This window comes from Glossina fuscipes, unplaced genomic scaffold, assembly GCF_014805625.2.
Source record: "Glossina fuscipes isolate IAEA_lab_2018 unplaced genomic scaffold, Yale_Gfus_2 112, whole genome shotgun sequence".
NCBI lineage: Eukaryota > Metazoa > Arthropoda > Insecta > Diptera > Glossinidae > Glossina > Glossina fuscipes.
In genome coordinates, this window is record NW_023998455.1 from 6,303,805 (window position 1) to 6,319,095 (window position 15,291).

General features: G+C 34.0%; 4 protein-coding genes across 8 annotated transcripts; 2 read left to right on the forward strand and 2 right to left on the reverse strand.

Annotated features, from left to right (window-relative positions):
* The first annotated feature begins 1,880 nt into the window (after positions 1-1,880).
* Positions 1,881-5,409, forward strand: LOC119639302 (E3 ubiquitin-protein ligase Kcmf1). Of its 3 annotated transcripts, none has more exons than XM_038036599.1 (7): positions 1,881-2,287; positions 2,531-2,819; positions 2,888-3,312; positions 3,727-3,990; positions 4,064-4,288; positions 4,351-4,565; positions 4,620-5,409. In XM_038036599.1, exons 2-7 carry the CDS (start codon positions 2,804-2,806, stop codon positions 5,206-5,208), a joined length of 1,734 nt encoding a protein of 577 aa, XP_037892527.1. In that variant the 5' UTR covers positions 1,881-2,287; positions 2,531-2,803; the 3' UTR covers positions 5,209-5,409. The 3 variants fall into 3 exon arrangements, with proteins under 3 accessions (XP_037892527.1, XP_037892530.1, XP_037892529.1); XM_038036602.1 differs by having other exon boundaries at positions 3,727-3,984; XM_038036601.1 differs by having other exon boundaries at positions 2,891-3,312.
* Positions 5,211-8,144, reverse strand: LOC119639303. Of its 3 annotated transcripts, none has more exons than XM_038036605.1 (5): positions 7,828-8,144; positions 7,577-7,762; positions 6,702-7,503; positions 6,336-6,599; positions 5,211-6,278 (listed from the first exon to the last, which is right to left on the reverse strand). In XM_038036605.1, the coding sequence occupies exons 1-5, from the start codon at positions 7,918-7,920 to the stop codon at positions 6,172-6,174; spliced, it is 1,452 nt and encodes a 483-aa protein (XP_037892533.1). In that variant the 5' UTR covers positions 7,921-8,144; the 3' UTR covers positions 5,211-6,171. The 3 variants fall into 3 exon arrangements, with proteins under 3 accessions (XP_037892533.1, XP_037892532.1, XP_037892531.1); XM_038036604.1 differs by having other exon boundaries at positions 6,336-7,503; positions 7,828-7,959; positions 8,053-8,073; XM_038036603.1 differs by having other exon boundaries at positions 6,336-7,503; positions 7,828-8,142.
* Positions 8,145-8,345: 201 nt separating this feature from the next.
* On the forward strand, positions 8,346-10,110 carry LOC119639446 (thiamin pyrophosphokinase 1). Its single transcript, XM_038036830.1, has 4 exons — positions 8,346-9,191; positions 9,260-9,504; positions 9,557-9,815; positions 9,875-10,110. The coding sequence occupies exons 1-4, from the start codon at positions 8,951-8,953 to the stop codon at positions 10,003-10,005; spliced, it is 876 nt and encodes a 291-aa protein (XP_037892758.1). The 5' UTR covers positions 8,346-8,950; the 3' UTR covers positions 10,006-10,110.
* Positions 10,111-11,308: 1,198 nt separating this feature from the next.
* On the reverse strand, positions 11,309-13,905 carry LOC119639206 (kelch-like protein 18). Its single transcript, XM_038036479.1, has 6 exons — positions 13,715-13,905; positions 12,952-13,652; positions 12,396-12,539; positions 12,195-12,338; positions 12,025-12,139; positions 11,309-11,962 (listed from the first exon to the last, which is right to left on the reverse strand). Exons 1-6 carry the CDS (start codon positions 13,844-13,846, stop codon positions 11,459-11,461), a joined length of 1,740 nt encoding a protein of 579 aa, XP_037892407.1. The 5' UTR covers positions 13,847-13,905; the 3' UTR covers positions 11,309-11,458.
* Between the last annotated feature and the right edge of the window lie 1,386 nt (positions 13,906-15,291).

A 15,291-nucleotide genomic window follows, 5' to 3' on the forward strand; every position in this document is an offset into this window, starting at 1 on the left:
AAATAAATAGATAAACCGTTTATAAAAAAAATGGAGCATATTATGGCTTTTCTTTCCTTTTTTAACTTTAAATCCATTATACAGTATAGGAAACGAAGAAAAACGGAAGGATTATTCTTATCTTATTATATTTCGATTGTCATTACTTTTCGCGTATACACAGTAAACTTTCTTGCAGTGCATAAAAAAGTTAAACGACAAACTTGTTGGAATCTGGCGGCGAACTTTCGAAAAAATTTTGTTGAGTTCTTTGCACTGCCCTTGCAACGCTTTATAACAACAATATTCATATACAAAAACAGTGTTTGTTTTAACAGTACTGTTATTCACACAAACGATCTCATACATACATATTGCGAATTTTTGAATATTTTATTCATTAAGAAATGATTAGGATGGCAAAAAGTTAGAAATAGCTTTAAAAAATTCTTCTGAATATCCAAATTTGTCGTTGCAACGTTTTCTAAAATTTTTAATGTCGCTTTTCCATAAATTTACCTTTATCCCTAATTAACCCTATAGATAACGGATAATGTAGAAAAATATATTAGCCCATAATTTTTACTTTTCTCATAAAAAGTGCAGCCAGATTAATGTTTTCCTAAAAAAAATATTTTCTGTCCCATTTGTGGCAATCATATCAAAAATGAGACAAATTTTTCAACTTTCACAACTTTGAAACTAAGAAACTTCGTTTCGAAATAAAAAAAATAAATTGTTTGACTTTACTTCAAATTTTTTGTTAATTTATAATTTCCTACACACAATTCTTACTGAAGAAAGTAACTATAAAGCATACACAATTTCGAGTTGTTAAGAGTATATAAAAGTATGTAGTAATTAAAAATATAAAAATGAGAAATTAAAAAGAAAATATGTATATGATTATGTGCATTGCATGTAACCATATATTCGGTAGAAGAAAAGAGTGAACTTTTCATTCGGCATGTTAATCGAAATGAAAATGGGGTAGAGAAGAAAATAAGGAAAAACGTTAGTCGTATTACGCGCATTGAGCATAAAAAATAAGCAAATAAAATAAGTGGGCAAATTGTACATATTTTCCAATATCGGGACAGTGGCATGCTAAAAACATTTGAATGTAAAAATTAGAAAAAAAGCCAGAAAATTGTTATTTAATAGTGTTTGTGCGATTATGATATGAAAAGCAATTAAATTTACTCTCGCGTAGCCTACGATTAAAAATCGTCCGTATTCATATTTCCACCATTGAAGCGCATTACTTTAAAGCGAAGAAAAATAAATTCACATCTTGGAATATGCACGGCGTGCGTCAATTAATTTATTTGTTTAAAATATACCCAAGTGCAATTTTTCTCCTCCTTCATTTTTTTTTTTTTTCTAATTGCAACTTCGCAGATATAGGTTACAAATGGGGTTATTAAAAAGATATGAACAGAGTTGTAATTGGAATATCGATAGGATTATTTAAAAATTACAAGCTTTTAGAAAGTTATAAACATATATATAGATGCTATTCAAAAAATATATTTTCTTGAAATAATTGTAGAAGAGAACCTATGCACTTATAGAAAAAAATTCTGAGGAGAAAAAATTATTTTGTATCATTTTACAACACTTGAAACGAACAATCTTCGTCTGCTGTCTACAGCACATCGAACGAACGTCATTCACGAGTAGAAAAAAGAAATATATTAGTTTTTTGTAGAGAAAGAAAAAGTTAAAAATATCGTTGTATTTAATCAAAAGGAACAAATAAAATTACACTGCATTCTTCGAATGGCAATAATAAGTGGAAAATAAAAATCATTCTCATTCTGGTGAAAACAAAGGCAGCGCATATTTATTTGTCCGTAAAAATTTTCATCGTTCGTAGTTTTTTTGTACTTGCCTGTCCTCGCGTGCATCTCTTTTTTTCCTCGAGAAATCTTAATCTTCTGTTATTATAACCAAAAATCCATGAATTCTTATTCGAATATTTAGAAACAAATTTAAAAGTGGAATTGTTGAAAAGAGTGTAACGACAGGAAATATCTTCTTTTAGATAAATTTAAAAAGAAGCACCTATTTGTTAAACTTTTATATGTATTCCCGTAAACAGACTACACAAATTATTTACTTTTTTTTTTTAATGTAGAGGTTGTCAATTTCAAGTACTAATTTAGCGAGAAAATTAAGGGAAAAACGGGAAACACTGTCTTTTGTGTAAGAAAGTTTGTTATTCACGATTGTGTGTGTATGTATTTTTTAATGGTATGTGGCCATTTCTAATGGAAACAAAAAGTACAATGTGATTAATGAAACGGTAAAATAAGATTGAGAAAATAAAATATATTATGAAAAGTTATAAGGGATGAAAAATAACACTTTTCCTGTTTTTTTACAAATGTGGTTATCTTAAACATAATGGATCCCTAATGACCCTGATTGATACTAGCAGAGTAAAAATATTTTCAACATTAAAAAAATTTAATGTAGCTTAAAACCAAATTAATTGTAGCGAACTTTCTGCTTTTGATTTATTTTAGTTTTTTTTTTTTATTTGCAGTTAAAATTGTTACAAAGGAAATTTGCTAAAAAGTTGAATAATTTTGAATTACTTATTAACAGCATTCATTGAAATACTTTATAAGAATTTCTTAATTTCCAAAAATAAAATTGTAATATAAAAATAAATTGTTTAATTTAAACGTATAAAAAAATAAAATCCAAAGACCAACAACAACAGGTGCTGCGGGCGTTTTCTTAGACAAGAGTTTGTAATCGTAGCGGGAGCACGCGGAGGTGGTGGTTACTAGAACAAATTTTCAAGTACATAATAATGAGCCGTCATGAAGGTAAGCAAAACTAGGCAATATTTCAATAAATATTTTAAGTTGGTTTGTATCCTTACTTTTGCTTTTAGGAGTCAGTTGCGATTCTTGTCTCAAGTCTAACTTTAATGGACGTCGCTATAAATGTTTAATATGCTACGATTATGATCTATGTGCCGATTGCTATGAGGAAGGCGTCACATCAACACGCCATTTGGTCGATCATCCTATGCAATGCATACTAACGCGCTCCGATATTGAGCTTTTTTTTGGTGGTGAAATGCTCAATTCTGAGCAGCCACAAAGCTTTACCTGTCCATACTGTAAGAAAATGGGTTTTAGTGATGCTACTTTATTAGAACACGTATCTGCTGAACATACGGAGACCAGTTTAGAAGTGGTATGTCCCGTATGCGCTGGATTACCAGGCGGAGAACCGAATCTAGTCACAGATGATTTTGCTGGTCACCTATCACTGGAACATCGTACCGGCCCACGTGAATTGATTTCATTTCTAATATCCTTTTCAAACGCATTTTTATTCCCGCCGTTAAGATTTTCATTAGTTTTGGCACGTTTTTATGTATAATTCTGAAATCATAGAACTATCTCTGTCTTCTCTTATTTTCTTAAGTGCATTTCTATATAGAATAGAAGAATTCGTGCAAGAATTTCGAAAAGTGAGCAAAATTGCTCTTTGTTTATGAAGAAAATTCTTAATGGACTGCGAACATTTCGTTGTAATGTGTTAGTCGATCTCATGTTTGAAGTCTGCAATTTTTTGTTGAATTCTACAGTTCATTTGTAACATATTGCTTGTTAATTGATATGAAAATTCCAGATGAAAGTTTTTTAAAGATTTGATGTACGCTTAGGAATGATTAGCTGAAAAATTTTTTTCAAATGGTTTTTAACTTAACTCTCTGTGCACGATGAACCCTCAGCTATACGACATGGGGGTGGAGTGCGTCGTATTCCTGGACGTACGATAGGCGGAGTGCCACGTGCACGCCGATCTAATATGCACTTTAGCTCATCAAGCGGTCTCTCAGCATTATCTCCGTCTGGGCGAGAATCGGTGGACCCAATTGCAGAGCTCCTGTCACAGTTGTCGGGTGTAAGACGTGGTGGCCCGCCAACTTCTCAATTACAACAATTGCAAATGCAAATTCAAATGGAACGCCAACAAGTGACGGCAATTATATATAATTTTGATAGTTTTTCTCTCGAGCTAAGTACTAAATAGTTCTGTTTTACTTATATTGCAGGCCACACGCCAACAATTAGAGCGTTTACCCCGACGTGCTCATCAAATGGTCTCTTCATCGAATTCGAACGCCACCATGGCTGAAGTAATAAGCGGTGCCCCTGGTACTGGTAGTGCAAATGGAGGCGGTAGCAGCGGTTCCTGTCGTACCAATGAGTGGTCGGTATCTGGGCAACAGCAATCACAACAATCAAATTTGAATGCAAACACACTTAACACCAGAGAAGTAATGTTGCAATTTAGATATCCCTTTCATTTCCAAAAAAATTTGGTATGAATACTCTGCAGCCTGGTAGCAGCAGTCTTTGCACCAACAATGGTGGTTTCTCGTTTGGCATGGTTAGTGGCGGATCCGGTACAAACAACGTCGCTGGTGGGCCAGCAATTAACGGTCCCGGTAATGTTGTTGAGGGAGCGCAATCGCAATTCTTGCTCACGAAACTTATGCAACCGATTTTAAGTGACGCCGAATTAGCTGAAATTGGCAGAGAACGCGCCGATCGGTAAGTTTATAATAAACAAAGTTTGAATATACGTCATTTCAATTTAATTTTTAGGTCTCAATTCGTACAAGCTTTGCTGCTATCAACCTTAGCTTGTTCATCGTTAGAGAGTGAATCAGATCAGGAACATGAACGCGGTGAATCGCAAGAGACCACCAATAGTGATAATGTAAATAATGAAAAGGCTTCGCCCACAAGCAACACTAATAATGCAAATAATAGTAATTCTGAACATGATGTGCGAGAGTCGATGATGAATAATAATGCCGCAGATGCATCTGCACAAACCGCAAACAGTACCGGAGGAATAGGTGGACGCCAACAAGTTCATCAACAACAACAAACCTCGCCTGAAGATTTTGTTGAAGAGTATAAACAGACACAAGCATCATTTAACACTAGCAAAAAGAAAGCTGTTAGCGCCGGAGCTGGTAAGTCGGCAACAGGCGGCAATATTGGCGCGGCAGATAAAGGTATTGAACGGCGTGGACGACCTCCTGCTGCGGCCGGAGGCGCCACCAGCTCGCAGCCGCAACAGCCAGGGCAACAGTCTACGCAAAAATATAAACAAAGTGCAGCTGCCCCTACGGCGACACAAGCAATATCGGCAGCAAACACAAATCAAATACCAGATACTAGGTAGTGTTATCATCCTCATTGTCCCGCCAATTTACAACCACACAAACAACACAACCGTAATAAATACAGCAACAACAACAACAACAACAAAAAGTATAGTAATACTAACAATAAAAAAAGTAATTGCAACTACAACAGCGAGAACGACATTGTAATCAAACGCAGCATAATTAAAAGCATCAATAGCCGTAAAAATAAAGACCACTACAGTAACTTTTCATCAGCAGCAAACAAAATATTAAACAAGATTATTAAATACATGTGTACGTAAAACGTCGCCTTTCATCATCAACAAGTGTAGATACTATCAAGGCAGCGATGAGGGCATTATTCTTTGTCAGTATCTATGGATTTATATGCACATGGATTATGTTTATGTTAATCAGTCAATCAATCAAGGACGTATTTGTTTGCAAAAAAAAAAAAAAATAGAAGTCAAGGCGCGCCACCTGCAAAATGTTCGTCTGTTTGATTTTTCTTTGTCGAAATGGATCATAATTGATAATCAGGATTATAATGTTAAGGGATGTGTATGCACAGCAGCAGTTGCGACATAATATTCGTTTATTTAAAAATAAAATATGAAAGAAAAACTATTTAAAAAATTTATATAAATTATAAAAAGAAAAATGAAAGAAAAGGATAAAAAATCATTGTATTCGTGAACACAACAGCAATATTCTTTTTATTATTCACTCGCTTTTTCACGTAGTTCCTTTTCTTCTTCCCGTTCTCTTGGGTTATATAAGATGAAACTTTTTCTTTCTTTAAGTGCGGCCTAAGCAAAATACATGCATAATAAATGAACTGTTGTGGCAACATGTAGACTTGAGTGAAGAAGTGAATGTGGTAAGTTTACTAAATACTTTTTTATTATTTGTTAGGAAAAAGGGTTTAATCTACTGGCTTTTGGTTTGAACGATTGCCTAAAATTTTATATTAAAATTTTCAAACAAGTTAAGCGGACTTAACATTCTAGAGATATATTATCTATATCAACTATGTCATCCAGCGACATCACAGCCTGATGCAGGCAAAAGAAATTTTCGACACAGCGTCTAATAAAAGGTTCATCTAGAATAAAATTTGAAATTATTGCTGGTTAGATGCTATAAGAAACAATCAAAATACCTGGATACTGATTCTCCATTATTATTTTACGGGCCAATTGTTTGCCTAATTTTTTAAACAAGAATCGATTACCAATTAAACCATCTTTCATTGGTTTCATAAGATGTTTGACCATCCACGGCGATATGCGGCGCACGCAACTGTTTATGAGCACTTCATCTAATTCAATACTGGGACTACAAGCGGCAAATTCGTCATCACTATCTTCACCGAACAGTTCGGCAAATTTCCACTTCATAATGTCAACCCAACGGAAATCCTCATCTACCAATCGGGATAAAGACTCACTTAATTTCCTGCGTTGCATATATAATTCACAAGGCCATTCACTCTTAGTGAGATCTGTGCAGTTGGCAGAATTCTTACTTGATTTGTGCGTAACTGTGTCGTTTTGCGGCGGAAGAGGGGTTAACTTGGCGGAATTTGCTGTAGTTAGTGTAGGTGCTGGATCCTTTTTAATTTGATTACAATCCGAGTTATGTTGGGTGGGTGTATCGCCTGTTTTATCGTTTATTTTAGCGTTTTCGATTTCTTTGAGTATGCGGCGAATCTGCGGATCATCGGGCTCTTCATTCGGATCTATACCGAAAATTTCATCCAGTTCAGTCTTCTCCTCATTAAACAATTGCGCCAGCTCCAAGGCCACAGTATCGTGAATGTCGCATACTTCGCTTCCATGCACTATGTTGCTGTTTTGACTACTTTCTATTGGCTGCGACGGAAATGAGGGATTTGTGACTATTTCCGGTAGATGAGAGCCTGCCTCATCCTTCTGCAATGGTTCTTCTTTGGGTGTCATAAGTCTGCATTTTTTTAAACGTTTGCGCGGCCTTCTGCATACTGCCCGCGGTATTGATTTTTTTAGAACAGAGGCCGCTTTAATTGTATTTTCTCTGTATAAGTGTTCTTGAAACATTTGAATTTTCTGCTCTAAACTTATTGTATGTTTATCAATCTTACAATCACCTTCGTACACTTTTGCGAAACTCTTTTTATACTGTTGTTCATTTAATTTTACTGTCCTCTCTTCATTATTTTCGTTATTATCTTGAGTTTGTGTAGTTTTATGATGATACTTATTATTTTCCTGCACTTTCCGATCCCTCAAAAACATTTCCAGTTGATTTACTAAACGGTTCTCTTGTGTGTATTGTCGGACATTGGCTATCTAATGAAATTAATTAAATCAATAGCGTACTTTTAGAAGGAAGTGATAGAACAGTAGTTTTTCACGACCTTACAATTTTCACCATATGTCTTTGATATATTTTAGCCATCATGCAAGCTTTTATAGCTTTTTCTTCCAAAACTGCCGCTGTTTGTTTTATGGATTCCCAATTTTCCAAGCCATCCATTTGTCCTTTTTGCCAATTTGTAAAGTTCTCATTCAATTGTTTTTCCAAATACTGCAGGTAATGTTTTCTAACCTGATTGCATTTATTTATTAAATTTAATTTTTTTTATTTAAAAAATGTGTTAGCAAATAGTTTACCATATCTGATAAACGCGTAAACTCGAAGTCCTGCTGCTGATATAACTCATCCGTTTCAATCTCGTCCATTATTGTATCATCTTCGATATCCATTATTCCATTTAATTGAAACTTTTTGATTTAAATTGAACTCTTAAAAGCGAACATTTATTATAAAAAACATTTATTAATAAACCGCAATTCCACCAGGAGTCAACTCCTTTATAACATAAATAAACCGCTTACTAGGGTTGTCAGATTTCGATCTTAATCTAAAAATCTCTTCGAAAGAGTGCTCTTTTATTAATTAATAAAACAAATTTTTTTTTTATAATAAATAAATATATGAACTTATGTTTTTTGTAGTTATGTGAATAACTGATGTATGTGTGATGTATGTGTCATCGGCTCGCTGTGAATAACAAAATTATCATTATTATTAGTACTAATTTAGCCAAAGAAATAAATTTAAAGGCTTAAATCTTAAAGAACCAGTTGGCAGACCAAACACTTGCGAAAATCCTAAGTTGAAAATATAGGCTCGTTCGTTCCACCAAAACTGTCGTCCATCGAAAACTTTAATGTATACATAACTTAATGCACTTTGGGGAATTTATTCCGCCACTCCCACGTATTTTATTAATATATTATTATATTATTAACTTTTTTGGACGGAAGGATGCAGCTATCATCGACTACCTTTTCTTTTGATTCGATTTCAGTAAAAGATCCGCATTGCGCTAGAATCGGCTAAGAACTTAAATTTTCGACCTCACATTACTATTGGATGAGCAAATATATTCTCTGGACTCGCATTTTTCAACTGCTCAAATTCACGGACTTGCGAATGAATTCGCGTCAATCATTTGAATAGAAGAAATTCAAGTTTATTTAATTTCCTTGCATTCGTTATCTTTAACTGAAATGTCGTTTGTTCCTTTACTTCCTAATCTACATATCACTGATTTTTCTCCAGCGAGTCCAGCGAGTCAAAGTAACTAGTGCTTTATCTGTAGCCATTCCTTCCTTCTCTTTGCTTTGAGATGCGATTTTTGCAAATCGAACTTTACTGTGAATATATAATTTAGTAAAATTGAATTGCGTGAAATTTATAGTTGCTGCCGCTGGATAATTCTAAACAGGGATGAAACCTTTTAAGCAGAGAAAACAGCTGTTGATAAAAAAAGCACTATTTTTGTGGTTAAGAATGGATAGATTGTTCACAACACATGGCGATGTTGATCTACGGACTTCAAGCAATTGTTACGAATGGGAGACGGAGCGGGTAATTGGCCCTAAATCGATGGGTACCGGTTATGCCTGCTTAGTATTAAATCGTGAAATACGTGCACCTCAAAATGTGGTCAGAGAATTGTGGCAAAACGGTAAATATTAATTAACTTGTACAAATAAAAAATTGATGTATTGTTTATGTTTATGAAAAAAAAAAAAGCTAACATTAGATGTTGCGTTGATGGAGGCACAAATCGCTGGCGCCAATTTGTAAAAAGTTTTAATGAAAGTGAACCGCCATTAAGGCCACCAGAATTTATAACCGGAGATTTTGATTCCATAACCGAGGAGAGCAGAACATATTTTTGTAACGACGTTACAAAGTTTATTCGTACCCCTGATCAGAACGCCACCGACTTTACAAAAGCTTTAGACATTGTTAGACCATTATTGTTAGCACAAAATGTAAGTTATAGTCCGCTTTTCGACTTTGATCTTAATAAAAGTATTTTTACAGTACCGAGATATTATTGTATTCCATGATACATCTGGACGGTTTGATCAAATTATGGGGAATATCAATACGCTATACAAAGAGCAAAATGTTATGCTCAATCTCTATTTATTAAGCGGCAGCTCTTTGACTTGGCTATTGAGACCTGGAAAACATTCCATTAGCGTCCCTCAAGATTTAGTAAAAAAGCAACGATGGTGTTCACTGATACCGATAAGTGGCGAAATGACTGTTCACACTAGAGGCCTTAAGTGGAACATTGGTATATTGGTATATCTATAAGTAACTTGGGAAAGTGACTTCTTTTCGTAATTATTATAGAAAATGATACCTTGTGTTTTGGCGGCTTAGTAAGCACTTCAAATACATACTCATCTTGCAGAGTGATCGTAGAAACAAGCGGAACACTAGTTTGGTCAATGGGAGTATTTTCCTTTTCGGATGATGACTAACGTGCACTATTGGTGTCATTATTCATTTTATTGCATTTGAGAGAGACAGCAAATAGCATTTTTCGCTTGTTCACACCTAAAAAAGAATTTCGATACGTTGATATGTATATGCATATACATTAATTGCAATCAAGTCTTAATATGTATATGCAAACAATTTTTGTGAAGCTGTCGATTGGATAATAAAAAACAAATAAAGTAATTTTTCTAAAATTTTCTTTCTGTATTAAAAAGATTTAATTTTAAAGGAAATCTTAAGCAAAGTACTTAAAAAGCACTGTAGTATCTGATATCAAATGTATACATAAATGTATATATGTTTTATATATATTTATATTTATATGATATTTCTATTTATATGAAACGACTTCTAATTCTTCTAATTGTTTACAAGCACATGCTTTCACTTACTCCCATTTTCGAGATAAAATAAATTATAAAACATAAAAACCGAAAATTCAGATGCTTATACTCGCCGTAAAACGACTAACTGCACACCAAACTTGATTAAATTGACGTTACAAATCCAAGATCGTTATTTTTTAATAGAGAACTGTTTTAATAAGAAAATATCTCTGACCCGCGGCCAAAAAAATGTTGCCTATCCCTAATGCAGAATAAAATAAATAGTTTAAAAAAAACATACAAATAATAAAGACGATCATAAAATTGATTTTCATCATAAATGGCATGTAATTTATTTTCATTATTTTTTATTAAATTTATTCAATTTTTTGAAATCATATTCGCATATCTTTTAGAGTCTTGTGTCGAAAGTGTGCCAAGACAAAATGGCTAGAATTCCTCGTTTATTCGTCACCACTCTTACGCGAATTAAATGGAGCCCTTTAAATCAGTCTCAACAGAAATTTGCAAACAAAATTTTATTTATGTACGAATTTAAAGATATTTCGCGCTCATTGCTTATTGTCGGAATGAAGACAGTTGTTGAAAACGGTTGTTGCTGTGAAACCTACCTGTAGTAATTGATGGAAATTAAAATTAAGACAATTGCGGGAGAACCAAAAACTTATTATGGATAGTAAGCGCATGAAAGGTAAATTAGCGCACGTGATGCCATTTGCTTTGCTTTTCCTTTCGCATTAGTGTTTTCAAATTTTTGACGAAATTACCTTCACAAGGCAAACAACAACAACAATGAGAAATGTTTTAGAAATTAGTTATTACTGGTTTCCGTCCATATGTATTTAATCTCTTTAAAAAAAAACGGAATTTCATATTTCCATGTTTACTTCCGATGTATGTATAGTTTTTGCTTTCTCAATTAACAAAAACGTCAGAGTTGATGCTTATCCAAAATTGAGTTCTTCGTCTAAGTTTCCTAAACTAAATTTTGGAATGTAAGCATATATTAGAGGTTTTGATCTTATAACGATTTTTTTTGAAATGACATTATCTCATGCCAACATGGATTGAGGCAGATGGAATTTATCTAAGTTTTAGAAATGAAACATTTTTCACTACGTATTACTCCAGCTCCAACTCCTCCGCTATGGGCGCACATAGATGGTACAAATGACCACTCATCTGTTTCTGTATCATAAACTTCTACCGTAGAGAGATTAGTTTCTCCATCGTAACCACCGATCGCCCATAATTTGCCCATATTGGCCGCAAGGGCGACACGACTACGCTTACAATTCATAGGCGTCACTAAAGACCAGCAGTTCTTGATAGGGTCATAAACTTCAACAGAGCGTAGAAATGAATTTCCATCGTATCCTCCGCAAGCGTACAGTTTACCATTCAAAGCAGCCACACCTAAACGGCAGCGACGATTTAACATAGATTTCATTTTATGCCAGACATCATTAACCGGATCATAACGTTCTACGGAATCAAATATAGACAGTCCATCATGTCCTCCCAACGCGTAAACATAACCATTTACAGCCGCAACACCGCCGGCTGACCTATATTTCACCATAGGAGCTACCTAAATAATTATATCATCATCATCATCAAGCTAACTAGTTTTCGAAAATTTCTATTACTTACGGTCTTCCATATGTCTGTTTTCGGGCAGTAACATTCGACCGTGTTTAAACTTGTTACACCATCGTAGCCGCCACAAACATAAATGCAGTCATTTAATGCGGCCACCCCAACAGCACTAAATACATTAGATGAAAAAAAGGAAAAGAAACTTTAGTTTCACATGAACCTACCTTCTTTTACAATTCATTGCACTTCCTTGTGTCCAAATATTCTTTCTAGGATCATACACCTCTACAGTAGATAGTCGTTCAGAGCCATTAAATCCTCCGAAAGCGTACAATTTTCCATCCATAACAGCAACACCGACACGAGATCTATAAAAGCATGCAAGTTAAGTCTAGTCTATTTTAGTGTAGGAATTGTATGCTAACCTCATCATAGACATTTGTTCCCCCATGCGCCATCTTTTTTCATAGGGATCATAAATCTCAACTGTACTAACCGACTCTCCGTTGCTAGCCAGACCACCAACAGCGTAGATTTGTCCGGATATAAACTCTCCTCGCTGTCTAGTTCTGGAAAATCGAAACACCTTGAATTCGAATTATTCTAAGCTTTACATTTTAAAATTGGGCTTAACATTTCAAAAGAAGGCAGCGTCGTTTTTTTAATTCAAACTTTAACATTCATCAGTTGTATAACTGAAATTGCCAGAGTCTCTTCAAAAAAGGATCATATAAGCACACAGTTTGGAAAAGGCATACTTTCCAATAATCATTGTGCATCTTGTACCTTTTAGAAAACATTTTAAGACTTTAAAAAAAAGGCATAAGCATAAGATACATCTAAAGGAAGGGGGATAATTTACTATATAATGGGCACGTTTCCTTCGGACATTGGGCTTTTGAAAATTGCGAAGGGCATTTTTTCTACGATACTACGCAAAAACCAATTGAGATTATTCTATGATATGATGATATTACTTACCGAAAACTCTGCAAAAGTCCCCTTCTCTCTGGCATTAAGTGAAAATCTTTAGCTTCGTCCAATAAATCTCGACACTGATGCGAAGATCTTATAAGTTCTTCCCGGGCCACTCGATCTGCCAAAAATTGAGGTGATAACAAAGGTAAACGCACTTGAGCCAGCACTTGTGGAAACATGGATGCGCGTTTTTCTTCCCCATTCTTTACCCATTTCATACAGGCTTCAAATATAACCTCTTCAGAGATTACATTAAGTTCGTCACGTTTAATTAAGTCAATTAGTTCATCGAAATCTAGTGCTAGAAATTCGTCCGATTGCGAAACTTTTGTAAAATTTTGATCGATATACTTTTCGGCCGCTTGTATGAGATGTGTACAACTCATCGTATTCCCAAACATTCTTATGCCCAAAACGTTATGAGGATGGAATCGTGAAATGAGAAAATCGGCGCAAGCGTTACGGACCTTAAGCAATTGAAGAAACGAAGCACCGACCATCAAACTTTGGACATTTTGATTATCGATGCGCACCTGTCCACTGTACGCAAAGTTGATCAAACTTTCCAAAGCACTAGGCTCGATCTCTTTCATAGTAATTTCCTTAATACGACTTTCAGCCATGTTATTAGTAAACATCGCGTAAAAGTAAGGAATCGTCGATGCTAACACTATCCGGTGAGCTGAAAATGTCTGTTCTTCGACCTAATAAGGATTGTATCGATGTAGATAATATTCTGATATTTAATAATATTAAAATAACTCACCTTTAATGTCACATCAGTTAATTTCCCCAACCGGCGTATTTCTTTCATTAAAGGAAAACTTTCACTAAATAAGTCGTCGTATTTATAAATAACAAATTTCTGTTCATCCTCAAGACTTTCGCCCAAATCCATAACAGTAATTCAATAATCAATAAAAAAAATCTCCAAAAAATAAAAACTAACAACAGTCTTGCTTCAGAATTAATAAAAATATGAAAACAAAGTCAGCTGACAGTGAAAAGAAGAGAGAAGGAAAAAGAGAGCAGACAATCAAGTTATTTAAACTTTCTACTTTTCTTAATTTCTCAACGTTTTTCACCCTCCATATGATCATCAACTATCTGTAATTACGCGCTAAGTATGCTTTAAATAAATTGAACTTCACTTGAACAGAGTTGCTTATTTAATTACTCTCATATGCTTCTAAATTCGAAATCGCATTATAAAGCAGCAATCAATGTAATCTTTTTTTTTGCTTAAACTATATAAATATAGAAGTATCAATGGAATTTAACCATTAAAAGTTAGCAGCTTTTACTTGATCTTCATACTTCTTTAATTGGAGACTATATCAATTATATCATTAACAGTGATATACCTCTATTTGGTTTCAATTAAAGAATAATGATAAATTTCATGTTTTTGATTCGAATACGCTATACCTGCCATTGATTTGTAATCTAACAAGTGGTAATTATAAATTGATCTCAGATGCTTCCGATCTGTTGGCTTTCTGTAACCGTTTTTATCGTGACCGCCAATACGGAAAATATGTTAAAGAGTTAATGGACGGAGGCGTTATAATTCAAATATTATTATTATTATTATTTTAATTTTAGACTAATGAATTGAATTCTTAGACTAAAAAAAAAATACAATGAACGTCTTAAGCGAAAACTTACTTATCAGTTCAATTTCAATTTCGTTGTGTGGTAAGTTGGAATATTTTAATAACAAAAAAAAAAGAAAAAAGTAATGCTTATTTGCTTAAAAGTTTTTGCGGATGGTAAAGGTTTTAAAGGGACAGCAAAAGTATATGTATATGAGGTTAGTAAATGAATAATGATAATAACAATATATACAAAATTTGCTAGCAACAGCAAATAATGGTGATATCTTTAGAATGTAAACAAATAGACGTGTAAAGGATCAATGCATGCAAAAACTGAACCAATCAAAACGAACCCTTAATTGCAACAGCAACCACACACAATAGCAGATTTTCAACAACAAAAAACATAGCCATAAAAATAGCGGTTTTTTTAGCAACAGCTGATATGATATCTGCTTTTCGATAGTAGACTTAGTATCTCTGAAGTTATCGATCGCTTTCTGAGGTATATTGCATTTCTAAAGCACAAAGCCATTTGACATACGTTAATATCTTCTTGAGTAAATGTATCCGAATCTTCTCCTCTCATATGCTTTGCTTATTTTTTGCGTTTTTACTGCTCAAGGAGCGGCAGATTTCCCATAAACAAATGTAACGAACTTTTCTATATTTTGCATCAAAATTTAAGAAGAATGCAAGTTTTGGCTGAAAAATAATTACAAATTATCGTTACATATCTTTTTTG